The sequence below is a fragment of the Euleptes europaea genome, chromosome 3 (genome assembly GCF_029931775.1).
Source record: "Euleptes europaea isolate rEulEur1 chromosome 3, rEulEur1.hap1, whole genome shotgun sequence".
Classification (NCBI taxonomy): domain Eukaryota; kingdom Metazoa; phylum Chordata; class Lepidosauria; order Squamata; family Sphaerodactylidae; genus Euleptes; species Euleptes europaea.
This window is the reverse complement of record NC_079314.1, coordinates 29,565,652-29,585,914: the sequence shown is the minus strand read 5'-3', so window position 1 is coordinate 29,585,914 and position 20,263 is coordinate 29,565,652. Positions and strand designations below refer to the sequence as shown.

Sequence of the window (20,263 nt, the reverse complement as noted above, 5' to 3'; positions counted from 1 at the left end):
TTGGTCCGGTCAACACTCAGACAATCCTTCCGCTTTGTGACCAGCTCTCCTATCTGCTCGCAGCGCTCGGAAGGAAAGGAGTGAACAATGGAGGGGATTAGAGTTCTTCTGGAAGGCTTTTTTTTTTTTTTTTTTTGCCAGAGGATAATTCCTGCCTGGGAAAGAAGGAACTTAAAAATAGTACAGCCGCTGCCCTGGGAGTCCGGGAAATAATCACTCGTTTTCGAGACTAATTGTGCGCTTGTATTTAAAGATACAGCGGTGCTTACCGAATTGGCTTCCACAAACTTAATGAAATGATAATTGACATTTAAATGGAGAATTAGTACGTATATTATATATAGCTCCTACTCTTTAATCTTGTCTAGTTTTCTGAGGCTCTGGGGGAGGCAAAGGCACTTGAATAGTTCAGGGTGGGACAAAGGAACCACCTGTTTTCAGTGAGCAAAACAAAAGGTTTTAACAGCTCATCTGTAGAACCTCAGAAGGAGAGAATATTGCAAGCCACTCTGGAATAAAAGTGGGGTATAAGTGAAGTAAATAAAACAAACAACCCTTTTGCTAGGCTTGTTAAACAGTGGGTCAGTTTTGATGCTCGGTCAAAGCTCTTTTTCTAAATGTGACCTTTAAAATGCCTATTCACAGTCCCGATACAAAAGGAGAAATTCCACCCCCCCACTCGCCTCTTCCTTCGCTCCTTCGTTTGCATAGGCATTGGCAATGGTCGTTTGCATAGCCAAGCCGCGTTTGTGATTCTTCATGGTTCTTTCAGTTGCTTCGGTGCAGGGGCAGAGCAAATACAAAAGGTTACGTTAAAGGGGCTCTTAAGAAATGCAAAACAGGTATGCACCGGCTTCACTGTCACTTCCCAAATGACGGTTCAGTGTGAAAAATTAAAAAAAAATGCAAGGCAATTCAGTCTGGAACGCGCTGCTAATTACCAAGCATAAATGGCCAGTGACACCCTACCCCCCCCCCAAAAAAAACCCAAATGCCCTTCAGGTTATACAGTACAAAGACTGGTCAAATGAAAAGATGCTGGCACACAGCACCAGCAAGATAACTATTTGCCAAACTGTCCGGCACGCAAGTGAAAGGGCTGGCAAGCTCCTGCAGCTATGAGGTGGGCTGGTGGGGGATCAGGCACATCGACAGAGACCAGATTCTTAGGATAAGAGTGCACAAAAGATCTGGGCATTTTATAGCAGGGGGTAGTGCTGGACTGGCACACTGGAAGTCCCTAGTGCCCAGAATCAAAAGGAACCTGGGTTACGGTCCAAGCGACACACTCCAGCTTGCTGCAGTTTCATCCCCTAAGCAATGACACCTCAGGATAAGCAGGACACCCCTGCTTGCCCACAGAACTCTCATCTGTATCCCCACATGGTCCGGGCAGAAACTATCCAAACAGATCAGAGCCTCTTAGACCAGTGATGGCGAACCTTTTAGAGACCGAGTGCCCAAACTGCAACCCAAAACCCACTTATTTATCGCAAAGTGCCAACACGGCAATTTAACCTGAACACTGAGGTTTTAGTCTCCAGCCACCACCTGGAGGTTGGCAGCCCTAGTAGAGGAAGGGAAGGGGGAGGGATGGAGAAAGGAAGGAACTGGGAAAGGAAGGAAGAAAGAAAGGGGAGAGGGACAGAGAAAGAAAGAAAGAAAGAAAGAAAGAAAGAAAGAAAGAAAGAAAGAAAGAAAGAAAGAAAGAAAGAAAGAAAGAAAGAAAGAGAAAGAGAGAGAGAGAGGGAGGGAGGGGGAAGGAAGGAAGGAAGGAAGGAAGGAAGGAAGGAAGGAACTGGAAAAGGAAAGAGAAGGAAGGAACTGGGGAAGAAAGGGTTAAAGGAAGGAAGTGTTAAAGGAAGGAAGAAAGTGGGGGAGGGACAGAGAAAGAAAGAGGAAGGAAGGAATTGGGAAAGGAAAGAGAAGGAAGGAACTGGGGAAGAAAGGATGAAAGGGAGGAAGGATGGAAGAAAGAAAGAGTGGGGGAAGGGACAGGGAGAAAGAAAGAGGAAGGAAGGAACTGGGAAAGGAAAGAGAAGGAATGAGGTGGGGAAGAAAGGATGAAAGGGAGGAAGGAAGAAAGAAGAGGGGGAGAGGGGGAGGACGGTGGGAGACGGCAGGCCTTTCTCTGGCGGACACGCGGCTGTTGAGGAGCCGCCTGGCCCTCCACGAGCGCCCTGAGAAGGAGGAGGCGGTGGGCGAAAACGGCCAGGGGAGAGGCACCTGAGGAGGAGGACGATGGCGGCGGCAGCCTGGAGCTAGACTTCTGGGAGCCGCCTGAGGGGGACGAGGAGGAGGAAGGCGGCAAGGAGGAGCTGCTGCTGGAGCCTGGAGGAGGAGGCCCGGCCTCGTTGCTGCTGGCCTCCCCGCCGCCTGTCAGCTGTTGCGGGGCAAGAGGGGGGGGGAAGAGGAAGAAGCCAGCCAACCGCATGTGTGCGAGGCAGGAAGCCTTCAGCCCTGCTGATGTGCCGATGCACGCACGGGGTGGGTGGGGAGGTGCTGTGTTGGCGCTCTTCCCTGCCGCCCCCTTGCAGAAAAAAAGTTACAACCTGCCCTTTGTAGTGCTTAGTCAGGGAGCGCTCGGCGAGGGGGGCTGGGGGGAGGGGGCTGGCGACTTTTTCGTGACTCTCCCTGCTGGTCGGAGTTGCTCTACCCGTTCCCCCTTCTCCTCCTCCTCCTCTTCTTCCTCTCCCTTCGCGCGCCTCGGCGCCGGAGCCTTTGGCACGGAGTCGCCTCCCATGCCACCGGATTTACAATGGAGCGGCGCCGAGGTGGAGATGGGCGGGGCAGAGCTGGAAAGGCCTGTGGCTAGGAGGAACAGCTGAGCTGCGGCCGCAGCTCAGCTGAGAGAGGGAGGGACGAGGAACAGCTGAGCCGCGGCCGCAGCTCAGCTGAGAGAGGGAGGGGCGAGGAACAGCTGAGCCGCGGCTGCAGCTCAGCTGAGAGAGAGGGGCACAGACGACCTGGGAGGCCTTTTGGACCCCACCCGCGCGTGCCGGCAGAGAGGGCTACGCGTGCCGGAGTCACCAACACGGATCTAGACAGTGGGAAGGAAAAGAACCTCACGTGCCCATTCTGCATAGAGACAGAAAATGACAACCCAGCAGTAATGCTGACCCGCTACCCCTCCGCAGCTTTTTCAGTCCAGCAAAGTTTCAAAGGGACATGATGGCAAATAAGCTTCCACTGGCATCCTAAATATGAAGAAGTGCCATTCTTGCTTTTCAAAAGTTTCAAAGCCTTTTGAAAAGCCAAGTGTTTTTGGGGTCCCTCCTGTTTCACTCCCGGGGGAAAGCGAGTATGGGTGCAACAATCCCGCTAAAAATCAAAGAGCCGTGGAAGTGATTATCCAGCACTTTCCAAAGAGGTAGCAGGGGTATTACTATTTTGAACTGTGCAAGAGTGAAAGTGCTTCTTGCCTCTTCAAATAGAAGCCATGGAGATAGAAATGCTTTCAGGAAGATTCAAGCTGAGACTCCATATCAGCAGAGGATCTGAGATCAAGGACATCTTGCATTATCTTTTCAGATGTTTCGATTTATGAGCAGACTCGTAAAGAGGATTTACTGCATTAGACTCGCGATTGGCCATCAAGATATAAACTTATTTATGCTTTGAATGGAGAAAACGTTTCAATTACTATCAAGGTAGGGTGGCTTTCCTCCCGCTCCAAAAGCCAGATTTCAATTGATTTCAGCACGCACAGCAAATGGTAAGAGGATAGATGTAGTTTCAGGATGGCTTCTTTCTATTTTTAAATCCTGATTGCATTTGAGATTGGTTCTTGTATTTTATCAGTTTTATAGATTATATTCCCAGCTTGCTTTAACAATTGTGAAATTTTATTTTAAATGGTTTTTGGTATGAGTTATTAGTTTGAACGTATAATTACTTACCTGCTAAGTGGTATAAATCACAGTGGATAAAAATCAATGCTTTGTTTATATTAAAGCAAAAACTGGATCTTTTTGGCTATAAAAAAAAGCCTCTCATAAAAAAATAACCTGGTTAAAATTAAATCTGAATGTAATCATGCTAAACTAACAGTGATAATCTCTTGAAAATGACACTATATCAAACACATTAAAAGTTTTTCTATGTGAAGAACGAACTGTGGGAAAATAGTTTGAGGACCAGCAATATAACCATGGCACAATAGATCTTACATTATGGGTTACATACTCTGAGCTTTCCCACTCAATACCATTGAGTTCCATAGTTGCCAGTTTATGCCAGAAAGAGTTTTGGGGGTGGTGACATGGGGGAACCATGTCATCTGCATCATGACATCACTTCCAGGAAGACCCAATAGAGATGTTCGGTAGATCTAGGAATTGCCGAACATGCTGTAGAAAAACCACAGAGTATCTGGAGATTCTTAGAGCTACCAGACTCCACTTCCATTTTCCCCTAGAAGTGATGTCGTGGTATGGATGATGTTGATTTTTTTAATTATTATTTTTCATGCCACCACTCAGAACGGTGCCAGGCAACAAGGACAGCTGGTGGGAGGCCTCCATACCCAGTTTCCCTATTCACTGCATCCCCTCTTGACTTTTGTCAATGTGAATCTCCCAGGCCGCACCATAGGCTATTTTTCAACGGTCAAAAGGGAGCCCTCCTCTCATTCACCAATAGAAAAGTTAGTACGATCCAACCCTATGACTTAGGATTGTCAACAACAATTTGGGAAATTCTTGGAAATCTGGGGGTGGAGCTTTGGGAGGGTAGACTTTGGGAAGGGCAGGGAGCTCAGCAGGGATGTAATTCCATAGGGACCACACTCCGAAGATGCCATTTCCTCCAGGGAAAACTGATCTCTGTAGTCTGGAGATCAGTTGTAATTCTTATTTATTTATTAATATTTTAGATTTATCCCTCCCCCGCCCCCACACACCCACACACACACTACAGCAGGTCTTGGGGAAGGTAACAACATGTCAAGTAAACATTTAAAAACAGAAATGGTTAAAATAGATTAAAACTCCTAACCATAATACAAATAATAAAGATGGCACCTTAAGCTCCCAGCAGAACTGACTCCCAAGAATAACAGACCCTCCACAAAGAAAGTGGGGCGGGAAACTGAGGGGAGCATATAGAAGAGGGGGGCTCTGGCTGGTGGATGTAACAGAGCAGCTGAAAGTCCTCAACCATGTGCCTGGCAGAACATGTCCATCTTGCAGGCCATGTAGACCTGGGCCAGATCCCGCAGGGCCCTGGTCTCAGAAAATTCCACCAGGCAGGGGCCATGGTTGAAAAGGCCCTGGCCGAGGACAATCGGACTGCTCTTGGGCCAGGGACTTCCAAGTAGATTTTGAGATCTAGAAGGAGAGGCAGTCCCGCAGGTATGAGGGTCCCAGACCATTAAGGGATTTAAAGTAGGGTTGCCTACCTCCAGGTACTAGCTGGAGATCTCCTGCTATTACAACTGATCTCCAGCCGATAGAGATCGGTTCACCTGGAGAAAATGACCACTTTGGCAATTGCACTCAATGGCATTGAAGTCCCTCCCCTCCCCAAACCCCGCCCTCCTCAGTCTCCGCCCCAAAACCTCTCGCCGGTGGCAAAGAGGGACCTGGCAACCCTACTTTAAAGGTTAAAACCAACATAGGATGGAAAACTCCAGAGATCTTGCCTGCCCTGGGTTTTGAAGCCTATGCCATACAACTCCAGACCCCACATGGAGTCTGACAATCCTACTATGACATTATTATTATAATTGGATGCATCTTGCAAACTATCACAGGATCTGAGATCCATGCCATGACTTCCAAGAGACTCCAAGTTCTACATGAGGACCATCCACTGTTTTTTTTTCTTTCCCCAGTAGGAAACTTTACATTTATGTTCCAGTAGGTTATCCGGGCTGTGTGACCATGGTCTTGGTATTTTCTTTCCTGACGTTTCGCCCGCAGCTGTGGCAGGCATCTTCAGAGGAGTAATACTGAAGGACAGTGTCTCTCAGTATCAAGTGTGTAGGAAGAGTAATATATAGTCAGAAAGGGGTTGGGTTTGCGCTGAATCATTGTCCTGCAAAAAGTATCAAAGGTAATGTGCTAATCATTGTCCTGTAAGTATCAAAATAATGTGCTAATGAGGGTGTGCTATGTTAATATGGAACCATTGTATCCTGATCTGTTAATGTGTGAAATCCAAAATAACATACTACACCCTCATTAGCACATTATCTTGATACTTACAGGACAATGATTAGCACATTACCTTTGATACTTTTTGCAGGACAATGATTCAGCTCAAACCCAACCCCTTTCTGACTATATATTACTCTTCCTACACACTTGACACTGAGAGACACTGTCCTTCAGTGTTACTCCTCTGAAGATGCCTGCCACAGCTGCTGGCGAAAACGTCAGGAAAGAAAATACCAAGACCACGGTCACACAGACGGATAACCTACAAGAACCAATGAACTCTGACCGTGAAAGCCTTCGACAATATGTTCCAGTAGTTAAATAAAAGTCAAGCTGATAAGGGGCTTAGATCTACTAGTTTTAAAAGGTTTAAGGGTAGCCTGGGGAACACAAGGGACAGTTACAAAAGTGAAAAACTGCCTGTAACATTTAAAGCTGTTTAATAAAATTTGTGTCATTTATTTCTAGCTAATAATTGTAATTTAATGCAGCAAAGCTATCCATTAAATAAAGTGTAGTCTGTTACATTTCCTAAAATTAGTGAAAAAATATCAAGCTGTTATTTATTTATACAAATTATACCATCTATCACTCTGCCTTGGTATAAATTATTATTATTGTTTTGCTAGCTATGTTTTAAGGCTGAAGTCTGCAACTTGGTCTTCTAGTACTAAAACCAAAAGCTGATCATCACTATTAAAGAAGACAATGTTCGGTTGTAAAGGAATAATTAATGACGGTAAAGAAGACATTCATATTCTGGGGAACAGAACAGTTGTAAAAAAATATCATTTAACCATCAAGACTTCTTTTTCTTCCCCTACGTTCCCTGAAAAGCTCTATGTGTAATGACAATTGCCCAAAAGTTATAAAAATTAATTAAAATATATTACAGTTTAAACTTCCATATCCATCATCCCAATATCTAAGAACACTTTGCCTTAAGACACAGTGGGTTCTGGCACTTTGACTTTATTGCTTGCATTGACAGCTTTTTGATGGAAAAGGCAATCAATTAATAAATAATCCTTATTTTAAGTCATTTAAATCATTCCAGGTTAACTCAGTTCCAGGCAAAAAGCTGAGCCAATAATTTCTCCAGGCTTACAAGCCATGGCTAGTGTCTAACTAAAATGTTAATAATAATTAAGTGCTGTTAAGTCACACGGGTGGTTTGCCACTGCCTGCCTCTGCTGAGTATCTCTATTCAAGTGTCTTCCTAGATTTGACTAAAGGACTCTAAACCTCCTGCTGATGGCAAAGAGAGACCTGGCAACCCTACTTCCAGGACAGGCTTGCTTACCGATTTCAGCAAACAGGTGACTTTGTAGGCCACAAGGTGCCTTTAACCTTCTTCTGCCTCCGTTTTGCCTTGCCCCACTGCTCCTAACTTGAACAAAGCTGGCTGTATCCAAGGCAGAATGTTGGAGGGAAGCGGGTTTGATACCCATCTGCATCTTTGCGTTCCCATGCTGGCGGAGAAATGGGTAAAAACCGCTTCTGACAGATAAGTCAACCGAGCAGAAAAATACGACACTCTTGTTGTTGTTGTTGTTTTTTTTTTGGTATCCTCCTACAAAACCAGTTCACCCCGCTCCCTATGAGAGCAAACACAATTAGAGCAGGCCCAATGAACTGGAATGTTGCTGACATCTTCCTACCAGGCGAGAAAGCTGTCATTCCTAATTGGCTAGATGGCTTTCATCCTCTCTCACCGCTCCACTCCTTGGGTTTCCCCATCTCGATCACAATTTCATTTCTCACGTTTCAGGAAAACAGGAGGGCCCCAAATCCCGCCAGATCCAGCCATTAAAGGGGGATGTGGAAAGAGCAATTTCATTGCCAGGCGTCCCACGCTCACTCAATCACTGCTGAACTGCCTGATAACACAGCTGTATGGTACCAGTGTATCATTTCTGGACTGGAGGTAGGTGAGCGCCAACAGCCAATCAAGGATATCAAAGACAGAATCAAACCAACCAATGGATGTCTCAGCACAAGGTCCCATAAGGTTCCCAGGTGGCCCTGGCAACCGGCGGGTGGGGTGGGGGGAATTACTAGCTGCAAAGGGAGGCCGGCACCGACATGCCAATGTCACTTCCGGAAATGACGTCACCATGTCGCCAGCAATCGGGGATGCGCTACCAGTTGGGAAGAAACTCTATGGTAGAAGCCATTTTTACTTGGCGATCAGGAAGCCTAAGGAGCCAGTATAGTCCCAAAGGATCTTCTAAATTGTGTTGCTGCTGCAGTCCGAGCTATCTAATCCTGCTTGGCCTCCTGCTATTGGACCCTTGCCTACAAGCCACTAGACGGGAGAACAACTAGATTTCCCTGAGGACTAGACACTTGAGCAGGGCTATCATGCAAACAGGCAACACGGTCTCCTTATTGCTGCCCCCATTCTTCCATTTCACCCCATCGCACATGAATGCTTGCATCACATCCTATGTAAATTGGCCACGTGGGTAGCTTGTTTGTGTGCATGCAGTTCTGGACCTGATTACAGCTGTTATTAACACTTACTAAATATTTGAGTCATAATGCTTTATTTGGCCTCGAGTCTATCTGGCATGTTACTAATAATTAAAACCAGAGATTCTTGTTCTTGTTTTTTTTTTTAAATAAAGGAAATTAAAAGGAGAGAGGCAGAATGATTTCTAGCAATATTCTGTTACTGAATCATGAACATATTTTAAAAGAAAACACTAGATTGCACACATACCCCATCCCCACAGGCAAAAATTACTTCTAAAAAGCAGAGGGGAAAATGAATCTTTGAATTTAATTACCGACCTCCGGGTATTCTATAGCGGCGTTCAAAAGCAAAATTTAAAAGGTCTTTTACAAACATGCTTTTGGGACTGAAAAGTTTGTTTCTCGACAATATACAAAGTTGTTACTCTAAAACAAGAGGGGCTTTTAAGGTGACAGATGGCCAGGGGTGACCCTCAGGCTAACACCCGAAAGCAAAAGCTTAGCCCATCATTAAAGAATTCTGGTATGCCAAGGAAGGAGAGCGGAATCTGAGGGTATGTGGATTTTCTGGATGGCCCTCTACTCCCCTATCTGCAGACACCAAAGGAAAAGACTTGTAAGTGTAACAGGGAAGTCAAGGAAAGACCAAGTCAGTTTAGAGCATGAGGGGTAAAATCCACATGGCACTTGCACACGTGTTAATTAACATGGGCACAATTAGGGTTGCCAACCTCCAGGTACTAGCTGGAGATCTCCTGCTATTACAACTGATCTCCAGCCGATAGAGATCAGATCGCCTGGAGATAGGGTTGCCAAGTTGCAAACTAGGGCTACAAACCCCCTACCTGGCTGCATGCCAACCAGCTGAGGGTCAGAGGGCAACGCGTGCACGTGCACCTACCCACAGCGCCACGTCACTTCCGGTTAACACCCGGGGCCGTTTACCACTCAGTTTGATGCGGCCCTTCTGGTTGTAAATGCATGAGAAGGGGCCATTTACCACTCAAACTGGGAGTTTGAGTGGTAAACAGCCCCTTGCGATGTGTTTATACCCGGAAGTGCTACATTGCAACGGGACTTGTGTGGTAAAGGCCCCTTGTGATGCGGCACTTCCAGGTGTAAACTGGAAGTGACGTGATCGTGTCGATCTTGCCTCACCTCCACCCCAAAAACCTCCTGCCGGAGGAGAGGGGGGACCTAGCAAGCCTACCTGGAGAAAATGGACGCTTTGGCCATTGGACTTTATGGCACTGAAGACCCTCCCCTCCCCAAACTCAACCCTCCTCAGGCTCCACCCCAAAAACCTCCCGGCGGTGTCAAAGGGGGATCTGGCAACCCTAATGTCCACTGAGCTCCATGGCAGAATGGGGATTGGAACCCAAGTCTCCCCAGTCTTAATCCAAGGCTGTAACCACCTTGCACTATGCTGGCGACAAGACAGAGGGAATCTGCGGCAATCAGGGTTGCCAACTCTGGCTTGGGAAATCTCTGGAGATTTTGGGGGGCAGGGAGCCTGTGGAGGGTGGAGTTTGGGGAGGGGAGGGAGCTTGGCAGGGATGTGATGGCATAAAGTCCACCCACCACAGCAGCCATTTCCTCCAGGGGAACTGGTCCCTGTAGTCTGGAGGGTATTTGTAATTCCAGGAGTAGTTCAGGCCCTGCCTGGAGGTTGGCAACCCACCTACTCCAGGGACAAGCAGAAGTGCGTTAGGTTGGATCCAAGCCATTTCATCCCCCCCCCTGTATTACCCATAAATCTTTCTTTAGGGGGGAAGAAAACGTTAAAGTAGGCTTTGTTTGGCAGTGTCTCATCTCACCCCCAGCCCTACTTCTTTTCAATGCAAGAGTCAATTAGTGCAATTAATCCCTGCTGGTTTAGTTGGGTGTGATGTTGTTCCCCTCAAATTAGGCCCCATAAAATATACATTGGAGTGCCTGGGAGAATGGAGTATGGCGGTTCCCCAGCAATTCCACTTGGGAAGACCCCTGGGGCTTATCTTGGCATTATGAACAGGGTTGCCAGCTCCAGGTTGGGAAATACCTGGAGATTTTTGGGGTGGAGCCTGAGGGGGGCAGGGTTTGGAGGAGGGATGCCATGGAGTCCAACTGCCAAAGCGGCCATTCTCTCCAGGTGAACTGACCTCTATCAGCTGGAGATCAGTTGTAATAGCAGGAGATTGCCAGCCACCACCTGGAGGTCGGCAACCCTAGTTATGAATTGTCCCTGATCTATATGATCTATTCACAAGTTACACGTATGCCTTTTTTCACCCACTTCCATCCATTCAATGCATAAGGGCATCGTGGAGAATGTTCCAGCCCCATAAAATGTCAGCGTGCCTTGGGGTAATGCACCTTCCCCACATGGGACGCAGAACTTTTTAATGTGACTTTTGGTTTACGCGTGAATGTTTATTTATGGATAATGCCCCACTACAAAAATCTGTTGGCCGCAGAAGGAGACAGATGGATAGAAGGAGTGGGCCATACTCAGAGCTAAAACAGGAAAGCAGAATCCATGTTTAATGTATGTGTGGTTGTGCTTTGCCATTTCTGACATCAGGTGAGCGATTGAAGGTTTGACTGTGGCCATACATAAAAAAAAAAATCCTGCCCATGCAAAAGTTCACGTTTTGCAGGAAAGACTAGCCCAGAACATTTAAACGAGGGATTTATAGGAGCACTTCCTGGTGGATTGTGCCTAGGGTTGCCAGGTCCCTCTTCTTTTTGGGGCAGAGCCGGAGGAAGATGGGGTTTGGGGAGGGGAGGGACTTTGATGCCATAGAGTCCAATTGCCAAAGTGGCCATTTTCTCCTGATGAACTGATCTCTATTGGCTGGAGATCAGTGGTAATAGCAGGAGATCTCCAGCTAGTACCTGGAAGTAGGCAGCCCTAGTGGACACTCTTGGGCCAGTCATCCGCTCTCAGCCTACCCTACCTCACAGAGTGGGTGTGAGGATAAAAATAGGTAAGAGAGAACAATGTATGCAACCCTTTGTAGGAAGTGAGTGTGCGTGAAGTGCCGGCAAGTCACAGCTGACTTATGGCGATCCCGTTAGGTTTTTCAAGGCAAGAGAGGTTTGGAGGTAGTTTGCCATAGCCTGCCTCCACGTGGGCTGAGAGAGTTCTAAGAGAACAGTGATTGGCCCAAGGTCACCCAGCAGGCTTCACGTGGAGGAGTAAGGAATTGGACCCGGTTCTTAAGGTTAGAGTCCACCGCTCTTAACCACTACTCCATGCTGGCTCTCCTTTTGTAGGAAGGGCAGGACAACCTATATCATATCATATCATATTATATCTCATATATCTCATATATTTTTATCCCGCCCTTCCTACAAAAGGAGAGCCAGCGTGGCATAGATTAGATTAGAGAGACAGACAGGAAGCTCTCTATGCCACATCACACATTCTGCAGCCCTCACCCCCCAATCTATCTGGTACATTTTTATCACATCTTTCTTCCCAGGAGCTCACAGGATTCTCCCTTCCCCTTTTAAAACTCGGGTCTCACTAGCGACTAGACTGTTTACAAGACGGGGGAAAGGGGGAAAGGGCATTCTTTGTAAACTCCAAATTGTTTGAGGAAGGGGAAAAGGAAGCCGGTGAGTGACATAATTAAAGATACGGCTGGGCATAAAATTAAAAGGTAATGCATTTACAATGGACGTGTCGCTGTGGCATATAACAGCACATTCAAATCGCTAATTTTACCCTTGCTCGACAAATTATTTGGGGGCAAATACCATGCCAAAAAACTATTAATCTGCAATAGCTGCCATTTAATGTGTTCCCAATTGTTTAACGTTCCCAGGGCTTCTGAGAAAATTAGATGTTGCTGTTTTCAATGCCAAAGTGGTTTTTATTAGCATGCATTAATATTTCAGGGTGCTATTATTTTCCTCCGAGGCTGGCTAACTTACAAAGCTGTGTGAAGCCTTCTGAGTCACTTGTCTGGGTGAAGTGCAAGGCAGCCCGTGTGCTTCCAGGAAGGCACAGGGAACTGAACTTCTGTCAAAGGTCCTTGTACCCAATTTGCGACCCCAACCTTCAACATGTCTTGAACTTAGGGAGGTGAGATAATCAGGCAGGCTTCCCAACCCCTTAAGGGTAGACCAGCAGAGAAGCTGTGCAAAGAAAATCAGCCCACTTTTTGCAAAATCTTCCTTCAGGCTACCAGACATGGAAACAGTCCACTGGGAGAGAGCACATTCATCTACCCCCGCCTTTCATATTCATGTCCTACCCACCCACCCCTTTCATATTCAGGTCAGGCCATCAATTTGGAGAGGGTTTGGAGAGGGGAGGGACTTCAATGCCATAGAGTCCAATTGCCAAAGCAGCCATTTTCTCTAGGAGACCTGATCTTTTATCGGCTGAATATCAGTTGTAATAGCAGGGGATCTCCAGCTAGTACCTGGAGGTTGGCAACCCTACTCAGAACTCTTTGTCAAGCCAGATGTTACAAAATAAAAAGAGGGGGAAAGCAGATTTTTGCAGGTTGTCATGGTCTTAAGACCCTCTCACAACGGGAAGCAGTGTCATTTCTGGCAGGCACCGGATGATGCCCGCCCTTTTTTATGCCCGAGAATGATTTACCATGAAAATAAAGAGCAACAAAACTGTGATTAAAAGGGTAAATTTATTGATTTGGCTGTAAGCAGATGGAGCCTGCGTTATTTTAAGACATTGGCATGAATGATGTGGTGTATCTTTTATTCACCCGGTCTCTCTCTCCCTCTCTCTCCCCCCTGACACAGTAGGTGGAAGGGGGGGACGACAAATGTGAATCACTCCACTGGCATTGTGTAATAAAGGCCTTAAGTTTTCATAGGGGTTGCAATTCTACCCGAGACGCAAGGCCCTGGAGTCTTGCAACTGCAGCCGTCTCGACAGAAAACTTGATCGTTTCCAACAGGGAAGGCTGCTGGTGTGCTTGCACAGAGGAAATTAAGCCCCCAACTACACATTTATGAGGAACATGTGGCTATTATCCCCCGCCCCATGGGAGCCCATCTCCTTCCCATTAATACTTGGTTAAAGCCAACCAGACTTTCCTCTCACCGGTTCCACTCACATGAACACATGAAGCTGCCTTCTACTGCCTTGGTCCATCAAAGTCAGTATTGTCTTCTCAGACTGGCAGGGGCTCTCCAGGGTCTCAGGCAGAGGTCTTTCACATCACCTACTTGCCTAGTCCCCTTAACTGGAGATGCTGGGTATTGAACCTGGGACCTTCTGCATGCCAAACAGATGCTCTACTGCTGAGCCACAACCCCTCTGCTCTGCTCCCTGGGGTACCCTGACTGAAAACATTTGAGTTCTTGCACAAGAACCATCGGCATTGCCTTCTACATTTCCCATATACTAGATCCTGCAATCCATCAGCAGAAGATGCAGATGGGTACAGATCCTCCACTCCTTCCCTCATTGATTCCCAGGGTCATGGGACCCATGAGGCATCACATCCAGGCAGGTCTGTGACCTACCACGGGAGGAGGGAAGGAGGTGAAGTTGCCTATCTTGCCTTTTCCATCAGCAGATCTCTGCAAGGATATTACTCCACACAGGCCCTGTGACATGAGGAAAGATCCCCAACAGTTGTGTTAGTGGACTGCTGGACCCAACACCCTGCCTCTGGAATAGCACCACTCCAACATTCATTGTTCATGGCCTCTTTCACTGCTGCTGATATATCTCAGTCTGGCCCACTGGGGCATGCATGCTTCTTGAGTGGAACAAGTAACAGCAACAGGACGGTGACAAACTCATGAGGACAACCGGAGAAGGGGCTTGATTTGGCTGCAGCCCTGTGTGTGTGTGTGTAAAGTGCCGTCAAGTCGCAGCTGACTTATGGCGACCCCTTTTGAGGTTTTCATGGCAAGAGACTAACAGAGGTGGTTTGCCAGTGCCTTCTTCTGCACAGCAACCCTGGTATTCCTTGGTGGTCTCCCATCCAAATACTAACCAGTCTGCAGCCCTAGTTTGGTGGAAAGTGTTGTCAAAGACGCAGCCGACTTGTGGCAACTCCATAGGGTTTTCAAGGCAAGAGACCAGCAGAGGCGGTTAAGATGTCTAAGGGAGGAGAAGATGGTGGTGGAAAGGGCCGTCCAGTCACAGCTGACTGAAGGCAACCCCATAGGGTTTTCAAGGCAACAGGCCAGCAAAGGTGATTTGCCAATGCCTGCCTCTGCATGGCAACCCTGGCCTTCCTTGGTGGTCTCCCATCCAAGTACTAACCAGGGCTGACATGCATTTTCCTGCATTGTGCAGGGAGTTGGACTTGATGACCCTGGTGGTCCCTTCCAACTCTATGATTCTATGCTCAGTTTCAAAGATCTGACTAGCCCCGGTCATCCAAATTAGGGCTGAGCCCTAGTTTAGAACATATTTAACTTTAGCAAGTTCTCCACAACTCCCAATGCTGTCAAAGACCAATATTCTTTTTTTTTTCTTTTTTTTTGCAATCATCACGTTTAAGGATTTGGAGTGGGGGGACATAAGGTTACGGACTGTTACATCAAGGACTTTAAATTTTAGTTAACCAGCCCTGTGCTATGAAAATCATTAAGAAGGGGACACATATCAAAGGCAGGAACCCCTTGCTGTAAAGCATAACCAAGCTATCAAAAATATGCAGAGATTTCTCATTACTGCACCCTTTTAAAAAAGTTCTTAATAACGGCAGTAACTGCTGCAAACGCTGGTCGTGAAATCTCCCCTTTCAACTGTAAAACTTCACCTGTGGCTGTCACCCTGTGGCTTAATTTCACATTTAAGAGCAAAGATGCACACCAGTGCTGGAAAGCAGGAAAACTCTGCATTGTGGCTGGCTTCAAAAACTTCAAGAAAAAAAGCCAGCAACGATCTAAAGGCCTTAGGCCTCCTTAACTGAAGGCATCAACTCCCACATTCAACCGGCAACAATCTCATTCAAATCAGGAGAACAAATGGATTTAAGCATTCTCAGTGGCTTCCCCAAAGCTCTAAAATTTTCTTCCTCTAGAAAATCACCAAGACCAGAGCATGTGAATTTTCCAGAAGCATGGACAGTTCTTTTAAAATCTGAACTAGCTTTTAGCATCCAGACAGAGGGCAGAATCTGTTGCCCACCCTAAGCCCTTGGGATAGGGTTGTCAGCTCCAGGTTGGGAAATACCTGGAGATTTTGGGAGTGGAGCCTGAGGATGGCGAGGTTTGGGGAGGGGAGGGACTTCAATGTCATAGAGTCCAATTGCCAAAGCAGCCATTTTCTCCAGGGAACTGGAGATCAATTGTAATAGCAGGAGATCACCAGCCACCACCTGGAGGTTGGCAACCCTACCTTGGGATGATGCAGATTTCACATCTAGCTGCAATTACTTTCCTACATTGCTGCCAGCTTAACGGGTTTGGCAGACATTCTTGACAAAGATCCCATTAGGAGGAAGGAGAGGCTACACAATCAGACCAGTACCTCGGCTGCTATTATACTGTTTTTTAGGAGATAAGATAAATTACTGCTATAGCAGACAAATAAATACTAGAATACCTTCTTGGACAGCTCTATCCTCTGACAACAGTTAAGGAACTTTACCACATGCATAAATTATTTCTTTTCCTCAGAAAGACACCATAAACATTCACTGTGTTTGCAAGAAAATCCACATTACAAATTTATATCAGTTTTACAACAATGTAAATGATATGACTTCTCCCAAAGAATCGTAGAAATTGAAGTATGGTGAGAGTGCTGATAATTCAAGATTACTTTGGCTCACAACCTGCCCACGGGTGATGAGTAGGGGGTTGATCTTTTAGTGACCTGTTCAGTTGCATCTGGGCTATTTCAGACACTTCCAATTTGCACAATTACTCTGCTTTCTCACATGGTTATTCTGCTTTCTTGAAGCTCCTCACCACCCATCTGCCACTGCCATTCCAAATTTTACAAGGTACATAGTAAAAAACATAATCAGTTTGAGATTTCTGAGCTAAGACTTACTACTTAGATGTCTGTGCATCTTTGGCATCTGCCCACAATCTCAGCTAATCCTGCTCTCGATTCTTGAAAGCACTTCTTATACCGGTGCTGCTCATTGCAGAAGACCAAAAGATATGCAATGCAAAATAGCCAAAGATGGTCATTAAAGGATATACCCAGCAGCACAGGCACAAAGAGAGGGAAAACTGCAAGCACTCCCATTCTTGACAACAAAAGTCCATCAATATAATGACCCAACCATGACCTTGAACAATACTGCCTCTCTTCCACTAAATTAAATGATGTAGTTCTTGAACGGGACAAAATCAAGGGCAAGCTGCAATAACCCGGCCCTATAACAGAAGTAGCTAGTGTGCCGGTTCAAAGCTACTCAGCATGCTATTAAGCTCGAGATGAATTTCACCAGGGAACACTGAAGTGATCCAATCAGCAACTCATCTCACATGTAATCGAAAGAGCCTGAGCAGGTTAAGTTCACCTGGACATCATGTTTGTGTCTCAGCATGTCGATTTGAGATCTTCCATTCCCCCCTCCCCAAAAGTGATCATTCCCAGGGGAAGAGTAAATGACGGCATACTACGGATAAACATGACAATTACTCCTGTGTTTCTCCAGCAATCATCCCCATTTTGCATACATAGACAACCATCCATGAAGTCACCCCACTTCTGTATTTTGTACGATCATTTCAAAACTTTCAGTTTCAGTCTGCCTCTCAGAGAGCTTCGCACATAAACTCTGCAGGCTGAAAGAAGTACAGGTAGTTAACACAGGTATTGAGCAATTTTCTTTGGCTCCAGGCACTGCCCAAAAATGGAGGACAGTTTTGTATTTTAACGACCACATTTTCGAAGCACGGTGACCACAAAACCGAACCTTCAACTCTTCACAATCTCTTGTCATTTTATTTAAGTCATGAGAAAAGCATTGTTGTGTATAAATAAATATGGGGGTGACCTTGGTTGCCACCAAAACAAAAGCCTAACCTTTAACGCGAAACAAACATGTCTCCAGTTTCTCATAATTTCCCCCTGGCTTTAAAAAGCTCCATTTAACTGAATGTTAGAGCAGTGCGGAAAGCAACTGGCTAAGAAATGAACTCATCTTCCACCACTAGGTGGTGTGAAGTTAACATATAATCAAGTCATAACAACTTCCTGCGTCCAATGAAACTTCTAAGCGCCATGGCACCCCGGCACCTGGGATTGACACCCTGAGTTAACCTACAATTATGTAAGGAAGCGTAACAGCTGTCTTACCATAGTGATGACCCCTCCGTTCCCGTAACTTCTAAAAAATCATATCCGTCTTCCAGTTGAAAATCCATAAACACCAAAGCGATGGTGTCCCCAGGCTCTGCTAGAATGGTCCATGTGCAATCAGCGTTGTTGTTATACTCCGAAGGATAATGGGGAGTTGAAATAATTCCACTCTGCCCCCGAAGGGTCCCACCGCATGCATCGTCAGCTGGAAAGGCAAACACAAAAGCAAGCTAGGGGTGTTTTGCTATGTTCACTTGTTCCTTAGGCGAGTGTTAGACAGCCCAACTGGGAAGAAGAAGAAGAGTCGGTTTTCATAAACAGACACCCTGTGAGGTAGGAGAGGCTGAGAGAGAGTGACTTGCCAAGGTCACTCCTTCATGTGGAGGAGTGGGGAAACAAATCCAGTTCACCAGATTAGCCTCCACCGCTCATGTGGAGGAGTGGGGAATCAAAACCGGTTTTCCAGATCAGAGTCCACCGCTCTAAACCACCGCTCTTAACCACTACAACATGCTGGAAGCTTTTTATAGGAGTATGGGAGTATCACCTGGCCAGTTCTGGCCATTTGTCACTAAGATGTATCCTTGCTGTTCTGTATCTAGTTGCTCTGGACAGAAATGGGTCAGAGCAAACCACAACAAGAGGTCACTCAAGATCTGGACTGAAGAGCTGTTTGAATTAATATGGTGAGCAACTTCATTTTCTCCCTAAACTGTTTTGGCAGCAGATTGTGTGTGTATATGTTACATGTAGGGTTGCCAGGTCCCTCTTCGCCACTGGCGGGAGGTTTGGGGGGCAGAGCCTGAGGAGGGAGGGGTTTAGGGAGGGGAAGGACTTCAATGCCCTAGAGTCCAATTGCCAAAGTGGCCATTTTCTCCAAGTGATCTGATCTCTATCGGCTGAAGATCAGTTGTAACGGCAGGAGATTTCGAGCTGGTATCTGGAGGCTGACAACCCTAGTTACATGTTATCAAGTCATTTCTGACTTACAGCAATCCTGTGAATTAATGACCTCCAAAACATCCTATCATTAACAGCCTTGCCCAGATTTTGCAAACTGAAGGCCGTGGGTTCCTTTACTGAGTCAGCCCATCTCATGCAGATTGTGCGTGTGCGCGTGCATGTGTGTAAAGTGCTTTCAGAGTTGCAGCCGACTTCTGGTGACCTCAGCAAGGGGCTTTCCAGGCAAGTGGAAGGCAGAGGTGGTCTGCCATTGCCTTCCTCTGCAGAGTCTTCCTTGGAGGTCTCTCTTCCAAGTACTGACCCTGCTCAGCTTCTGAGATCTGATGAGATTGGGCTATACCATGCTGCCTCCCCTCCCCCACATATTGTGTAGGTGATACAACATATGATAGATTTTATAGATTTTGAGGTTCAAAGCGCTTGTTCCGTTTCTGGATAAGGGTTATCAGAAAACGAGGAATTGGACTGATCTCGAACAAATCAACAATCCACTGAAGTCAAGACAAGGTCCCCATGAACAATGGATTCAGGACACAGGGAACAGCGAGAGGGGAACATGTTTTACCGTGAATGTGGCTTATTATTAAATAATATTTCCAAAAAGCTTTCAAACACTGTAATCCTGAAGATTTCCCACAGCATGCACTACCATCAAGAACTATTATAATCAGTAGAATTGAGGGAGAATTTATCCAGAGAGGAAATAGTGGGATAAATGTATACTATTTCTAGAATGAATTCTGCACTAAATAGTTGTGATTCCTTCCTAAGTGGAGCGAACCTCTGAAAACGGAACAGTTCCTTTGTTTTTGTTTTCAAGTTATAGCTGGGATCTTCTCTGAACCAGTGTGGGCAGTGGGGGGGGGGGGCTGAGCCACTATTCAATATCAATATCAATATCAAAACCTTTAATGGCATAAAAAAAGCAGATTAGGATAATACAGTACTTATCGAGTTCAGTATAATACAGTAGTAAAATTCATTGCAAACACCCAAGTAACACATACAATTGGCAAAGCTATTACTTGTCAATACAAAGATCCATAGTTAAAATTTTTGCCAAATATTCGGCGACTGCTTCAGTCGAGTTGGGGCACTTATCAGCTAATAAGAGTTGGGTAGACCTCTTCGCTGGGCCAGGAAAATTCATAGTAATTGGGTCTATGAAATGATTTCTTAGACTAGAAAAAAACGGGCAAAGCAGTAAAATATGAGTTATGGAATCAGGTTCGAGAAGACAGAATTTGCATAGTCTATCTTTGAACGGGATATTATGGAATCTCCTGGAGAGAGAGATTCCATAATATTCTATAATTTTGGGAATGAGCACTTCGAAAGAGGAGCAACTGAGATTTCATATTCTGAATAAAGAAATGACTTTTCCGTTCTTATTGCTTCCTTTTTAAAAATAATTTGTTTT

At 46.0% G+C, this 20,263-nt stretch overlaps 1 protein-coding gene across 1 annotated transcript in view; it reads right to left on the bottom strand.

The window, feature by feature from the left end:
* Positions 1–20,263, bottom strand: part of CSMD2 (CUB and Sushi multiple domains 2) — a 690,555-nt gene that overhangs the window by 441,967 nt on the left and 228,325 nt on the right. Inside the window, exon 5 of the mRNA XM_056846155.1 lies at positions 17,878–18,085. Within this exon, the coding sequence (XP_056702133.1) occupies positions 17,878–18,085 (208 nt within the window). The remainder of the gene's footprint in view (positions 1–17,877; positions 18,086–20,263) is intronic.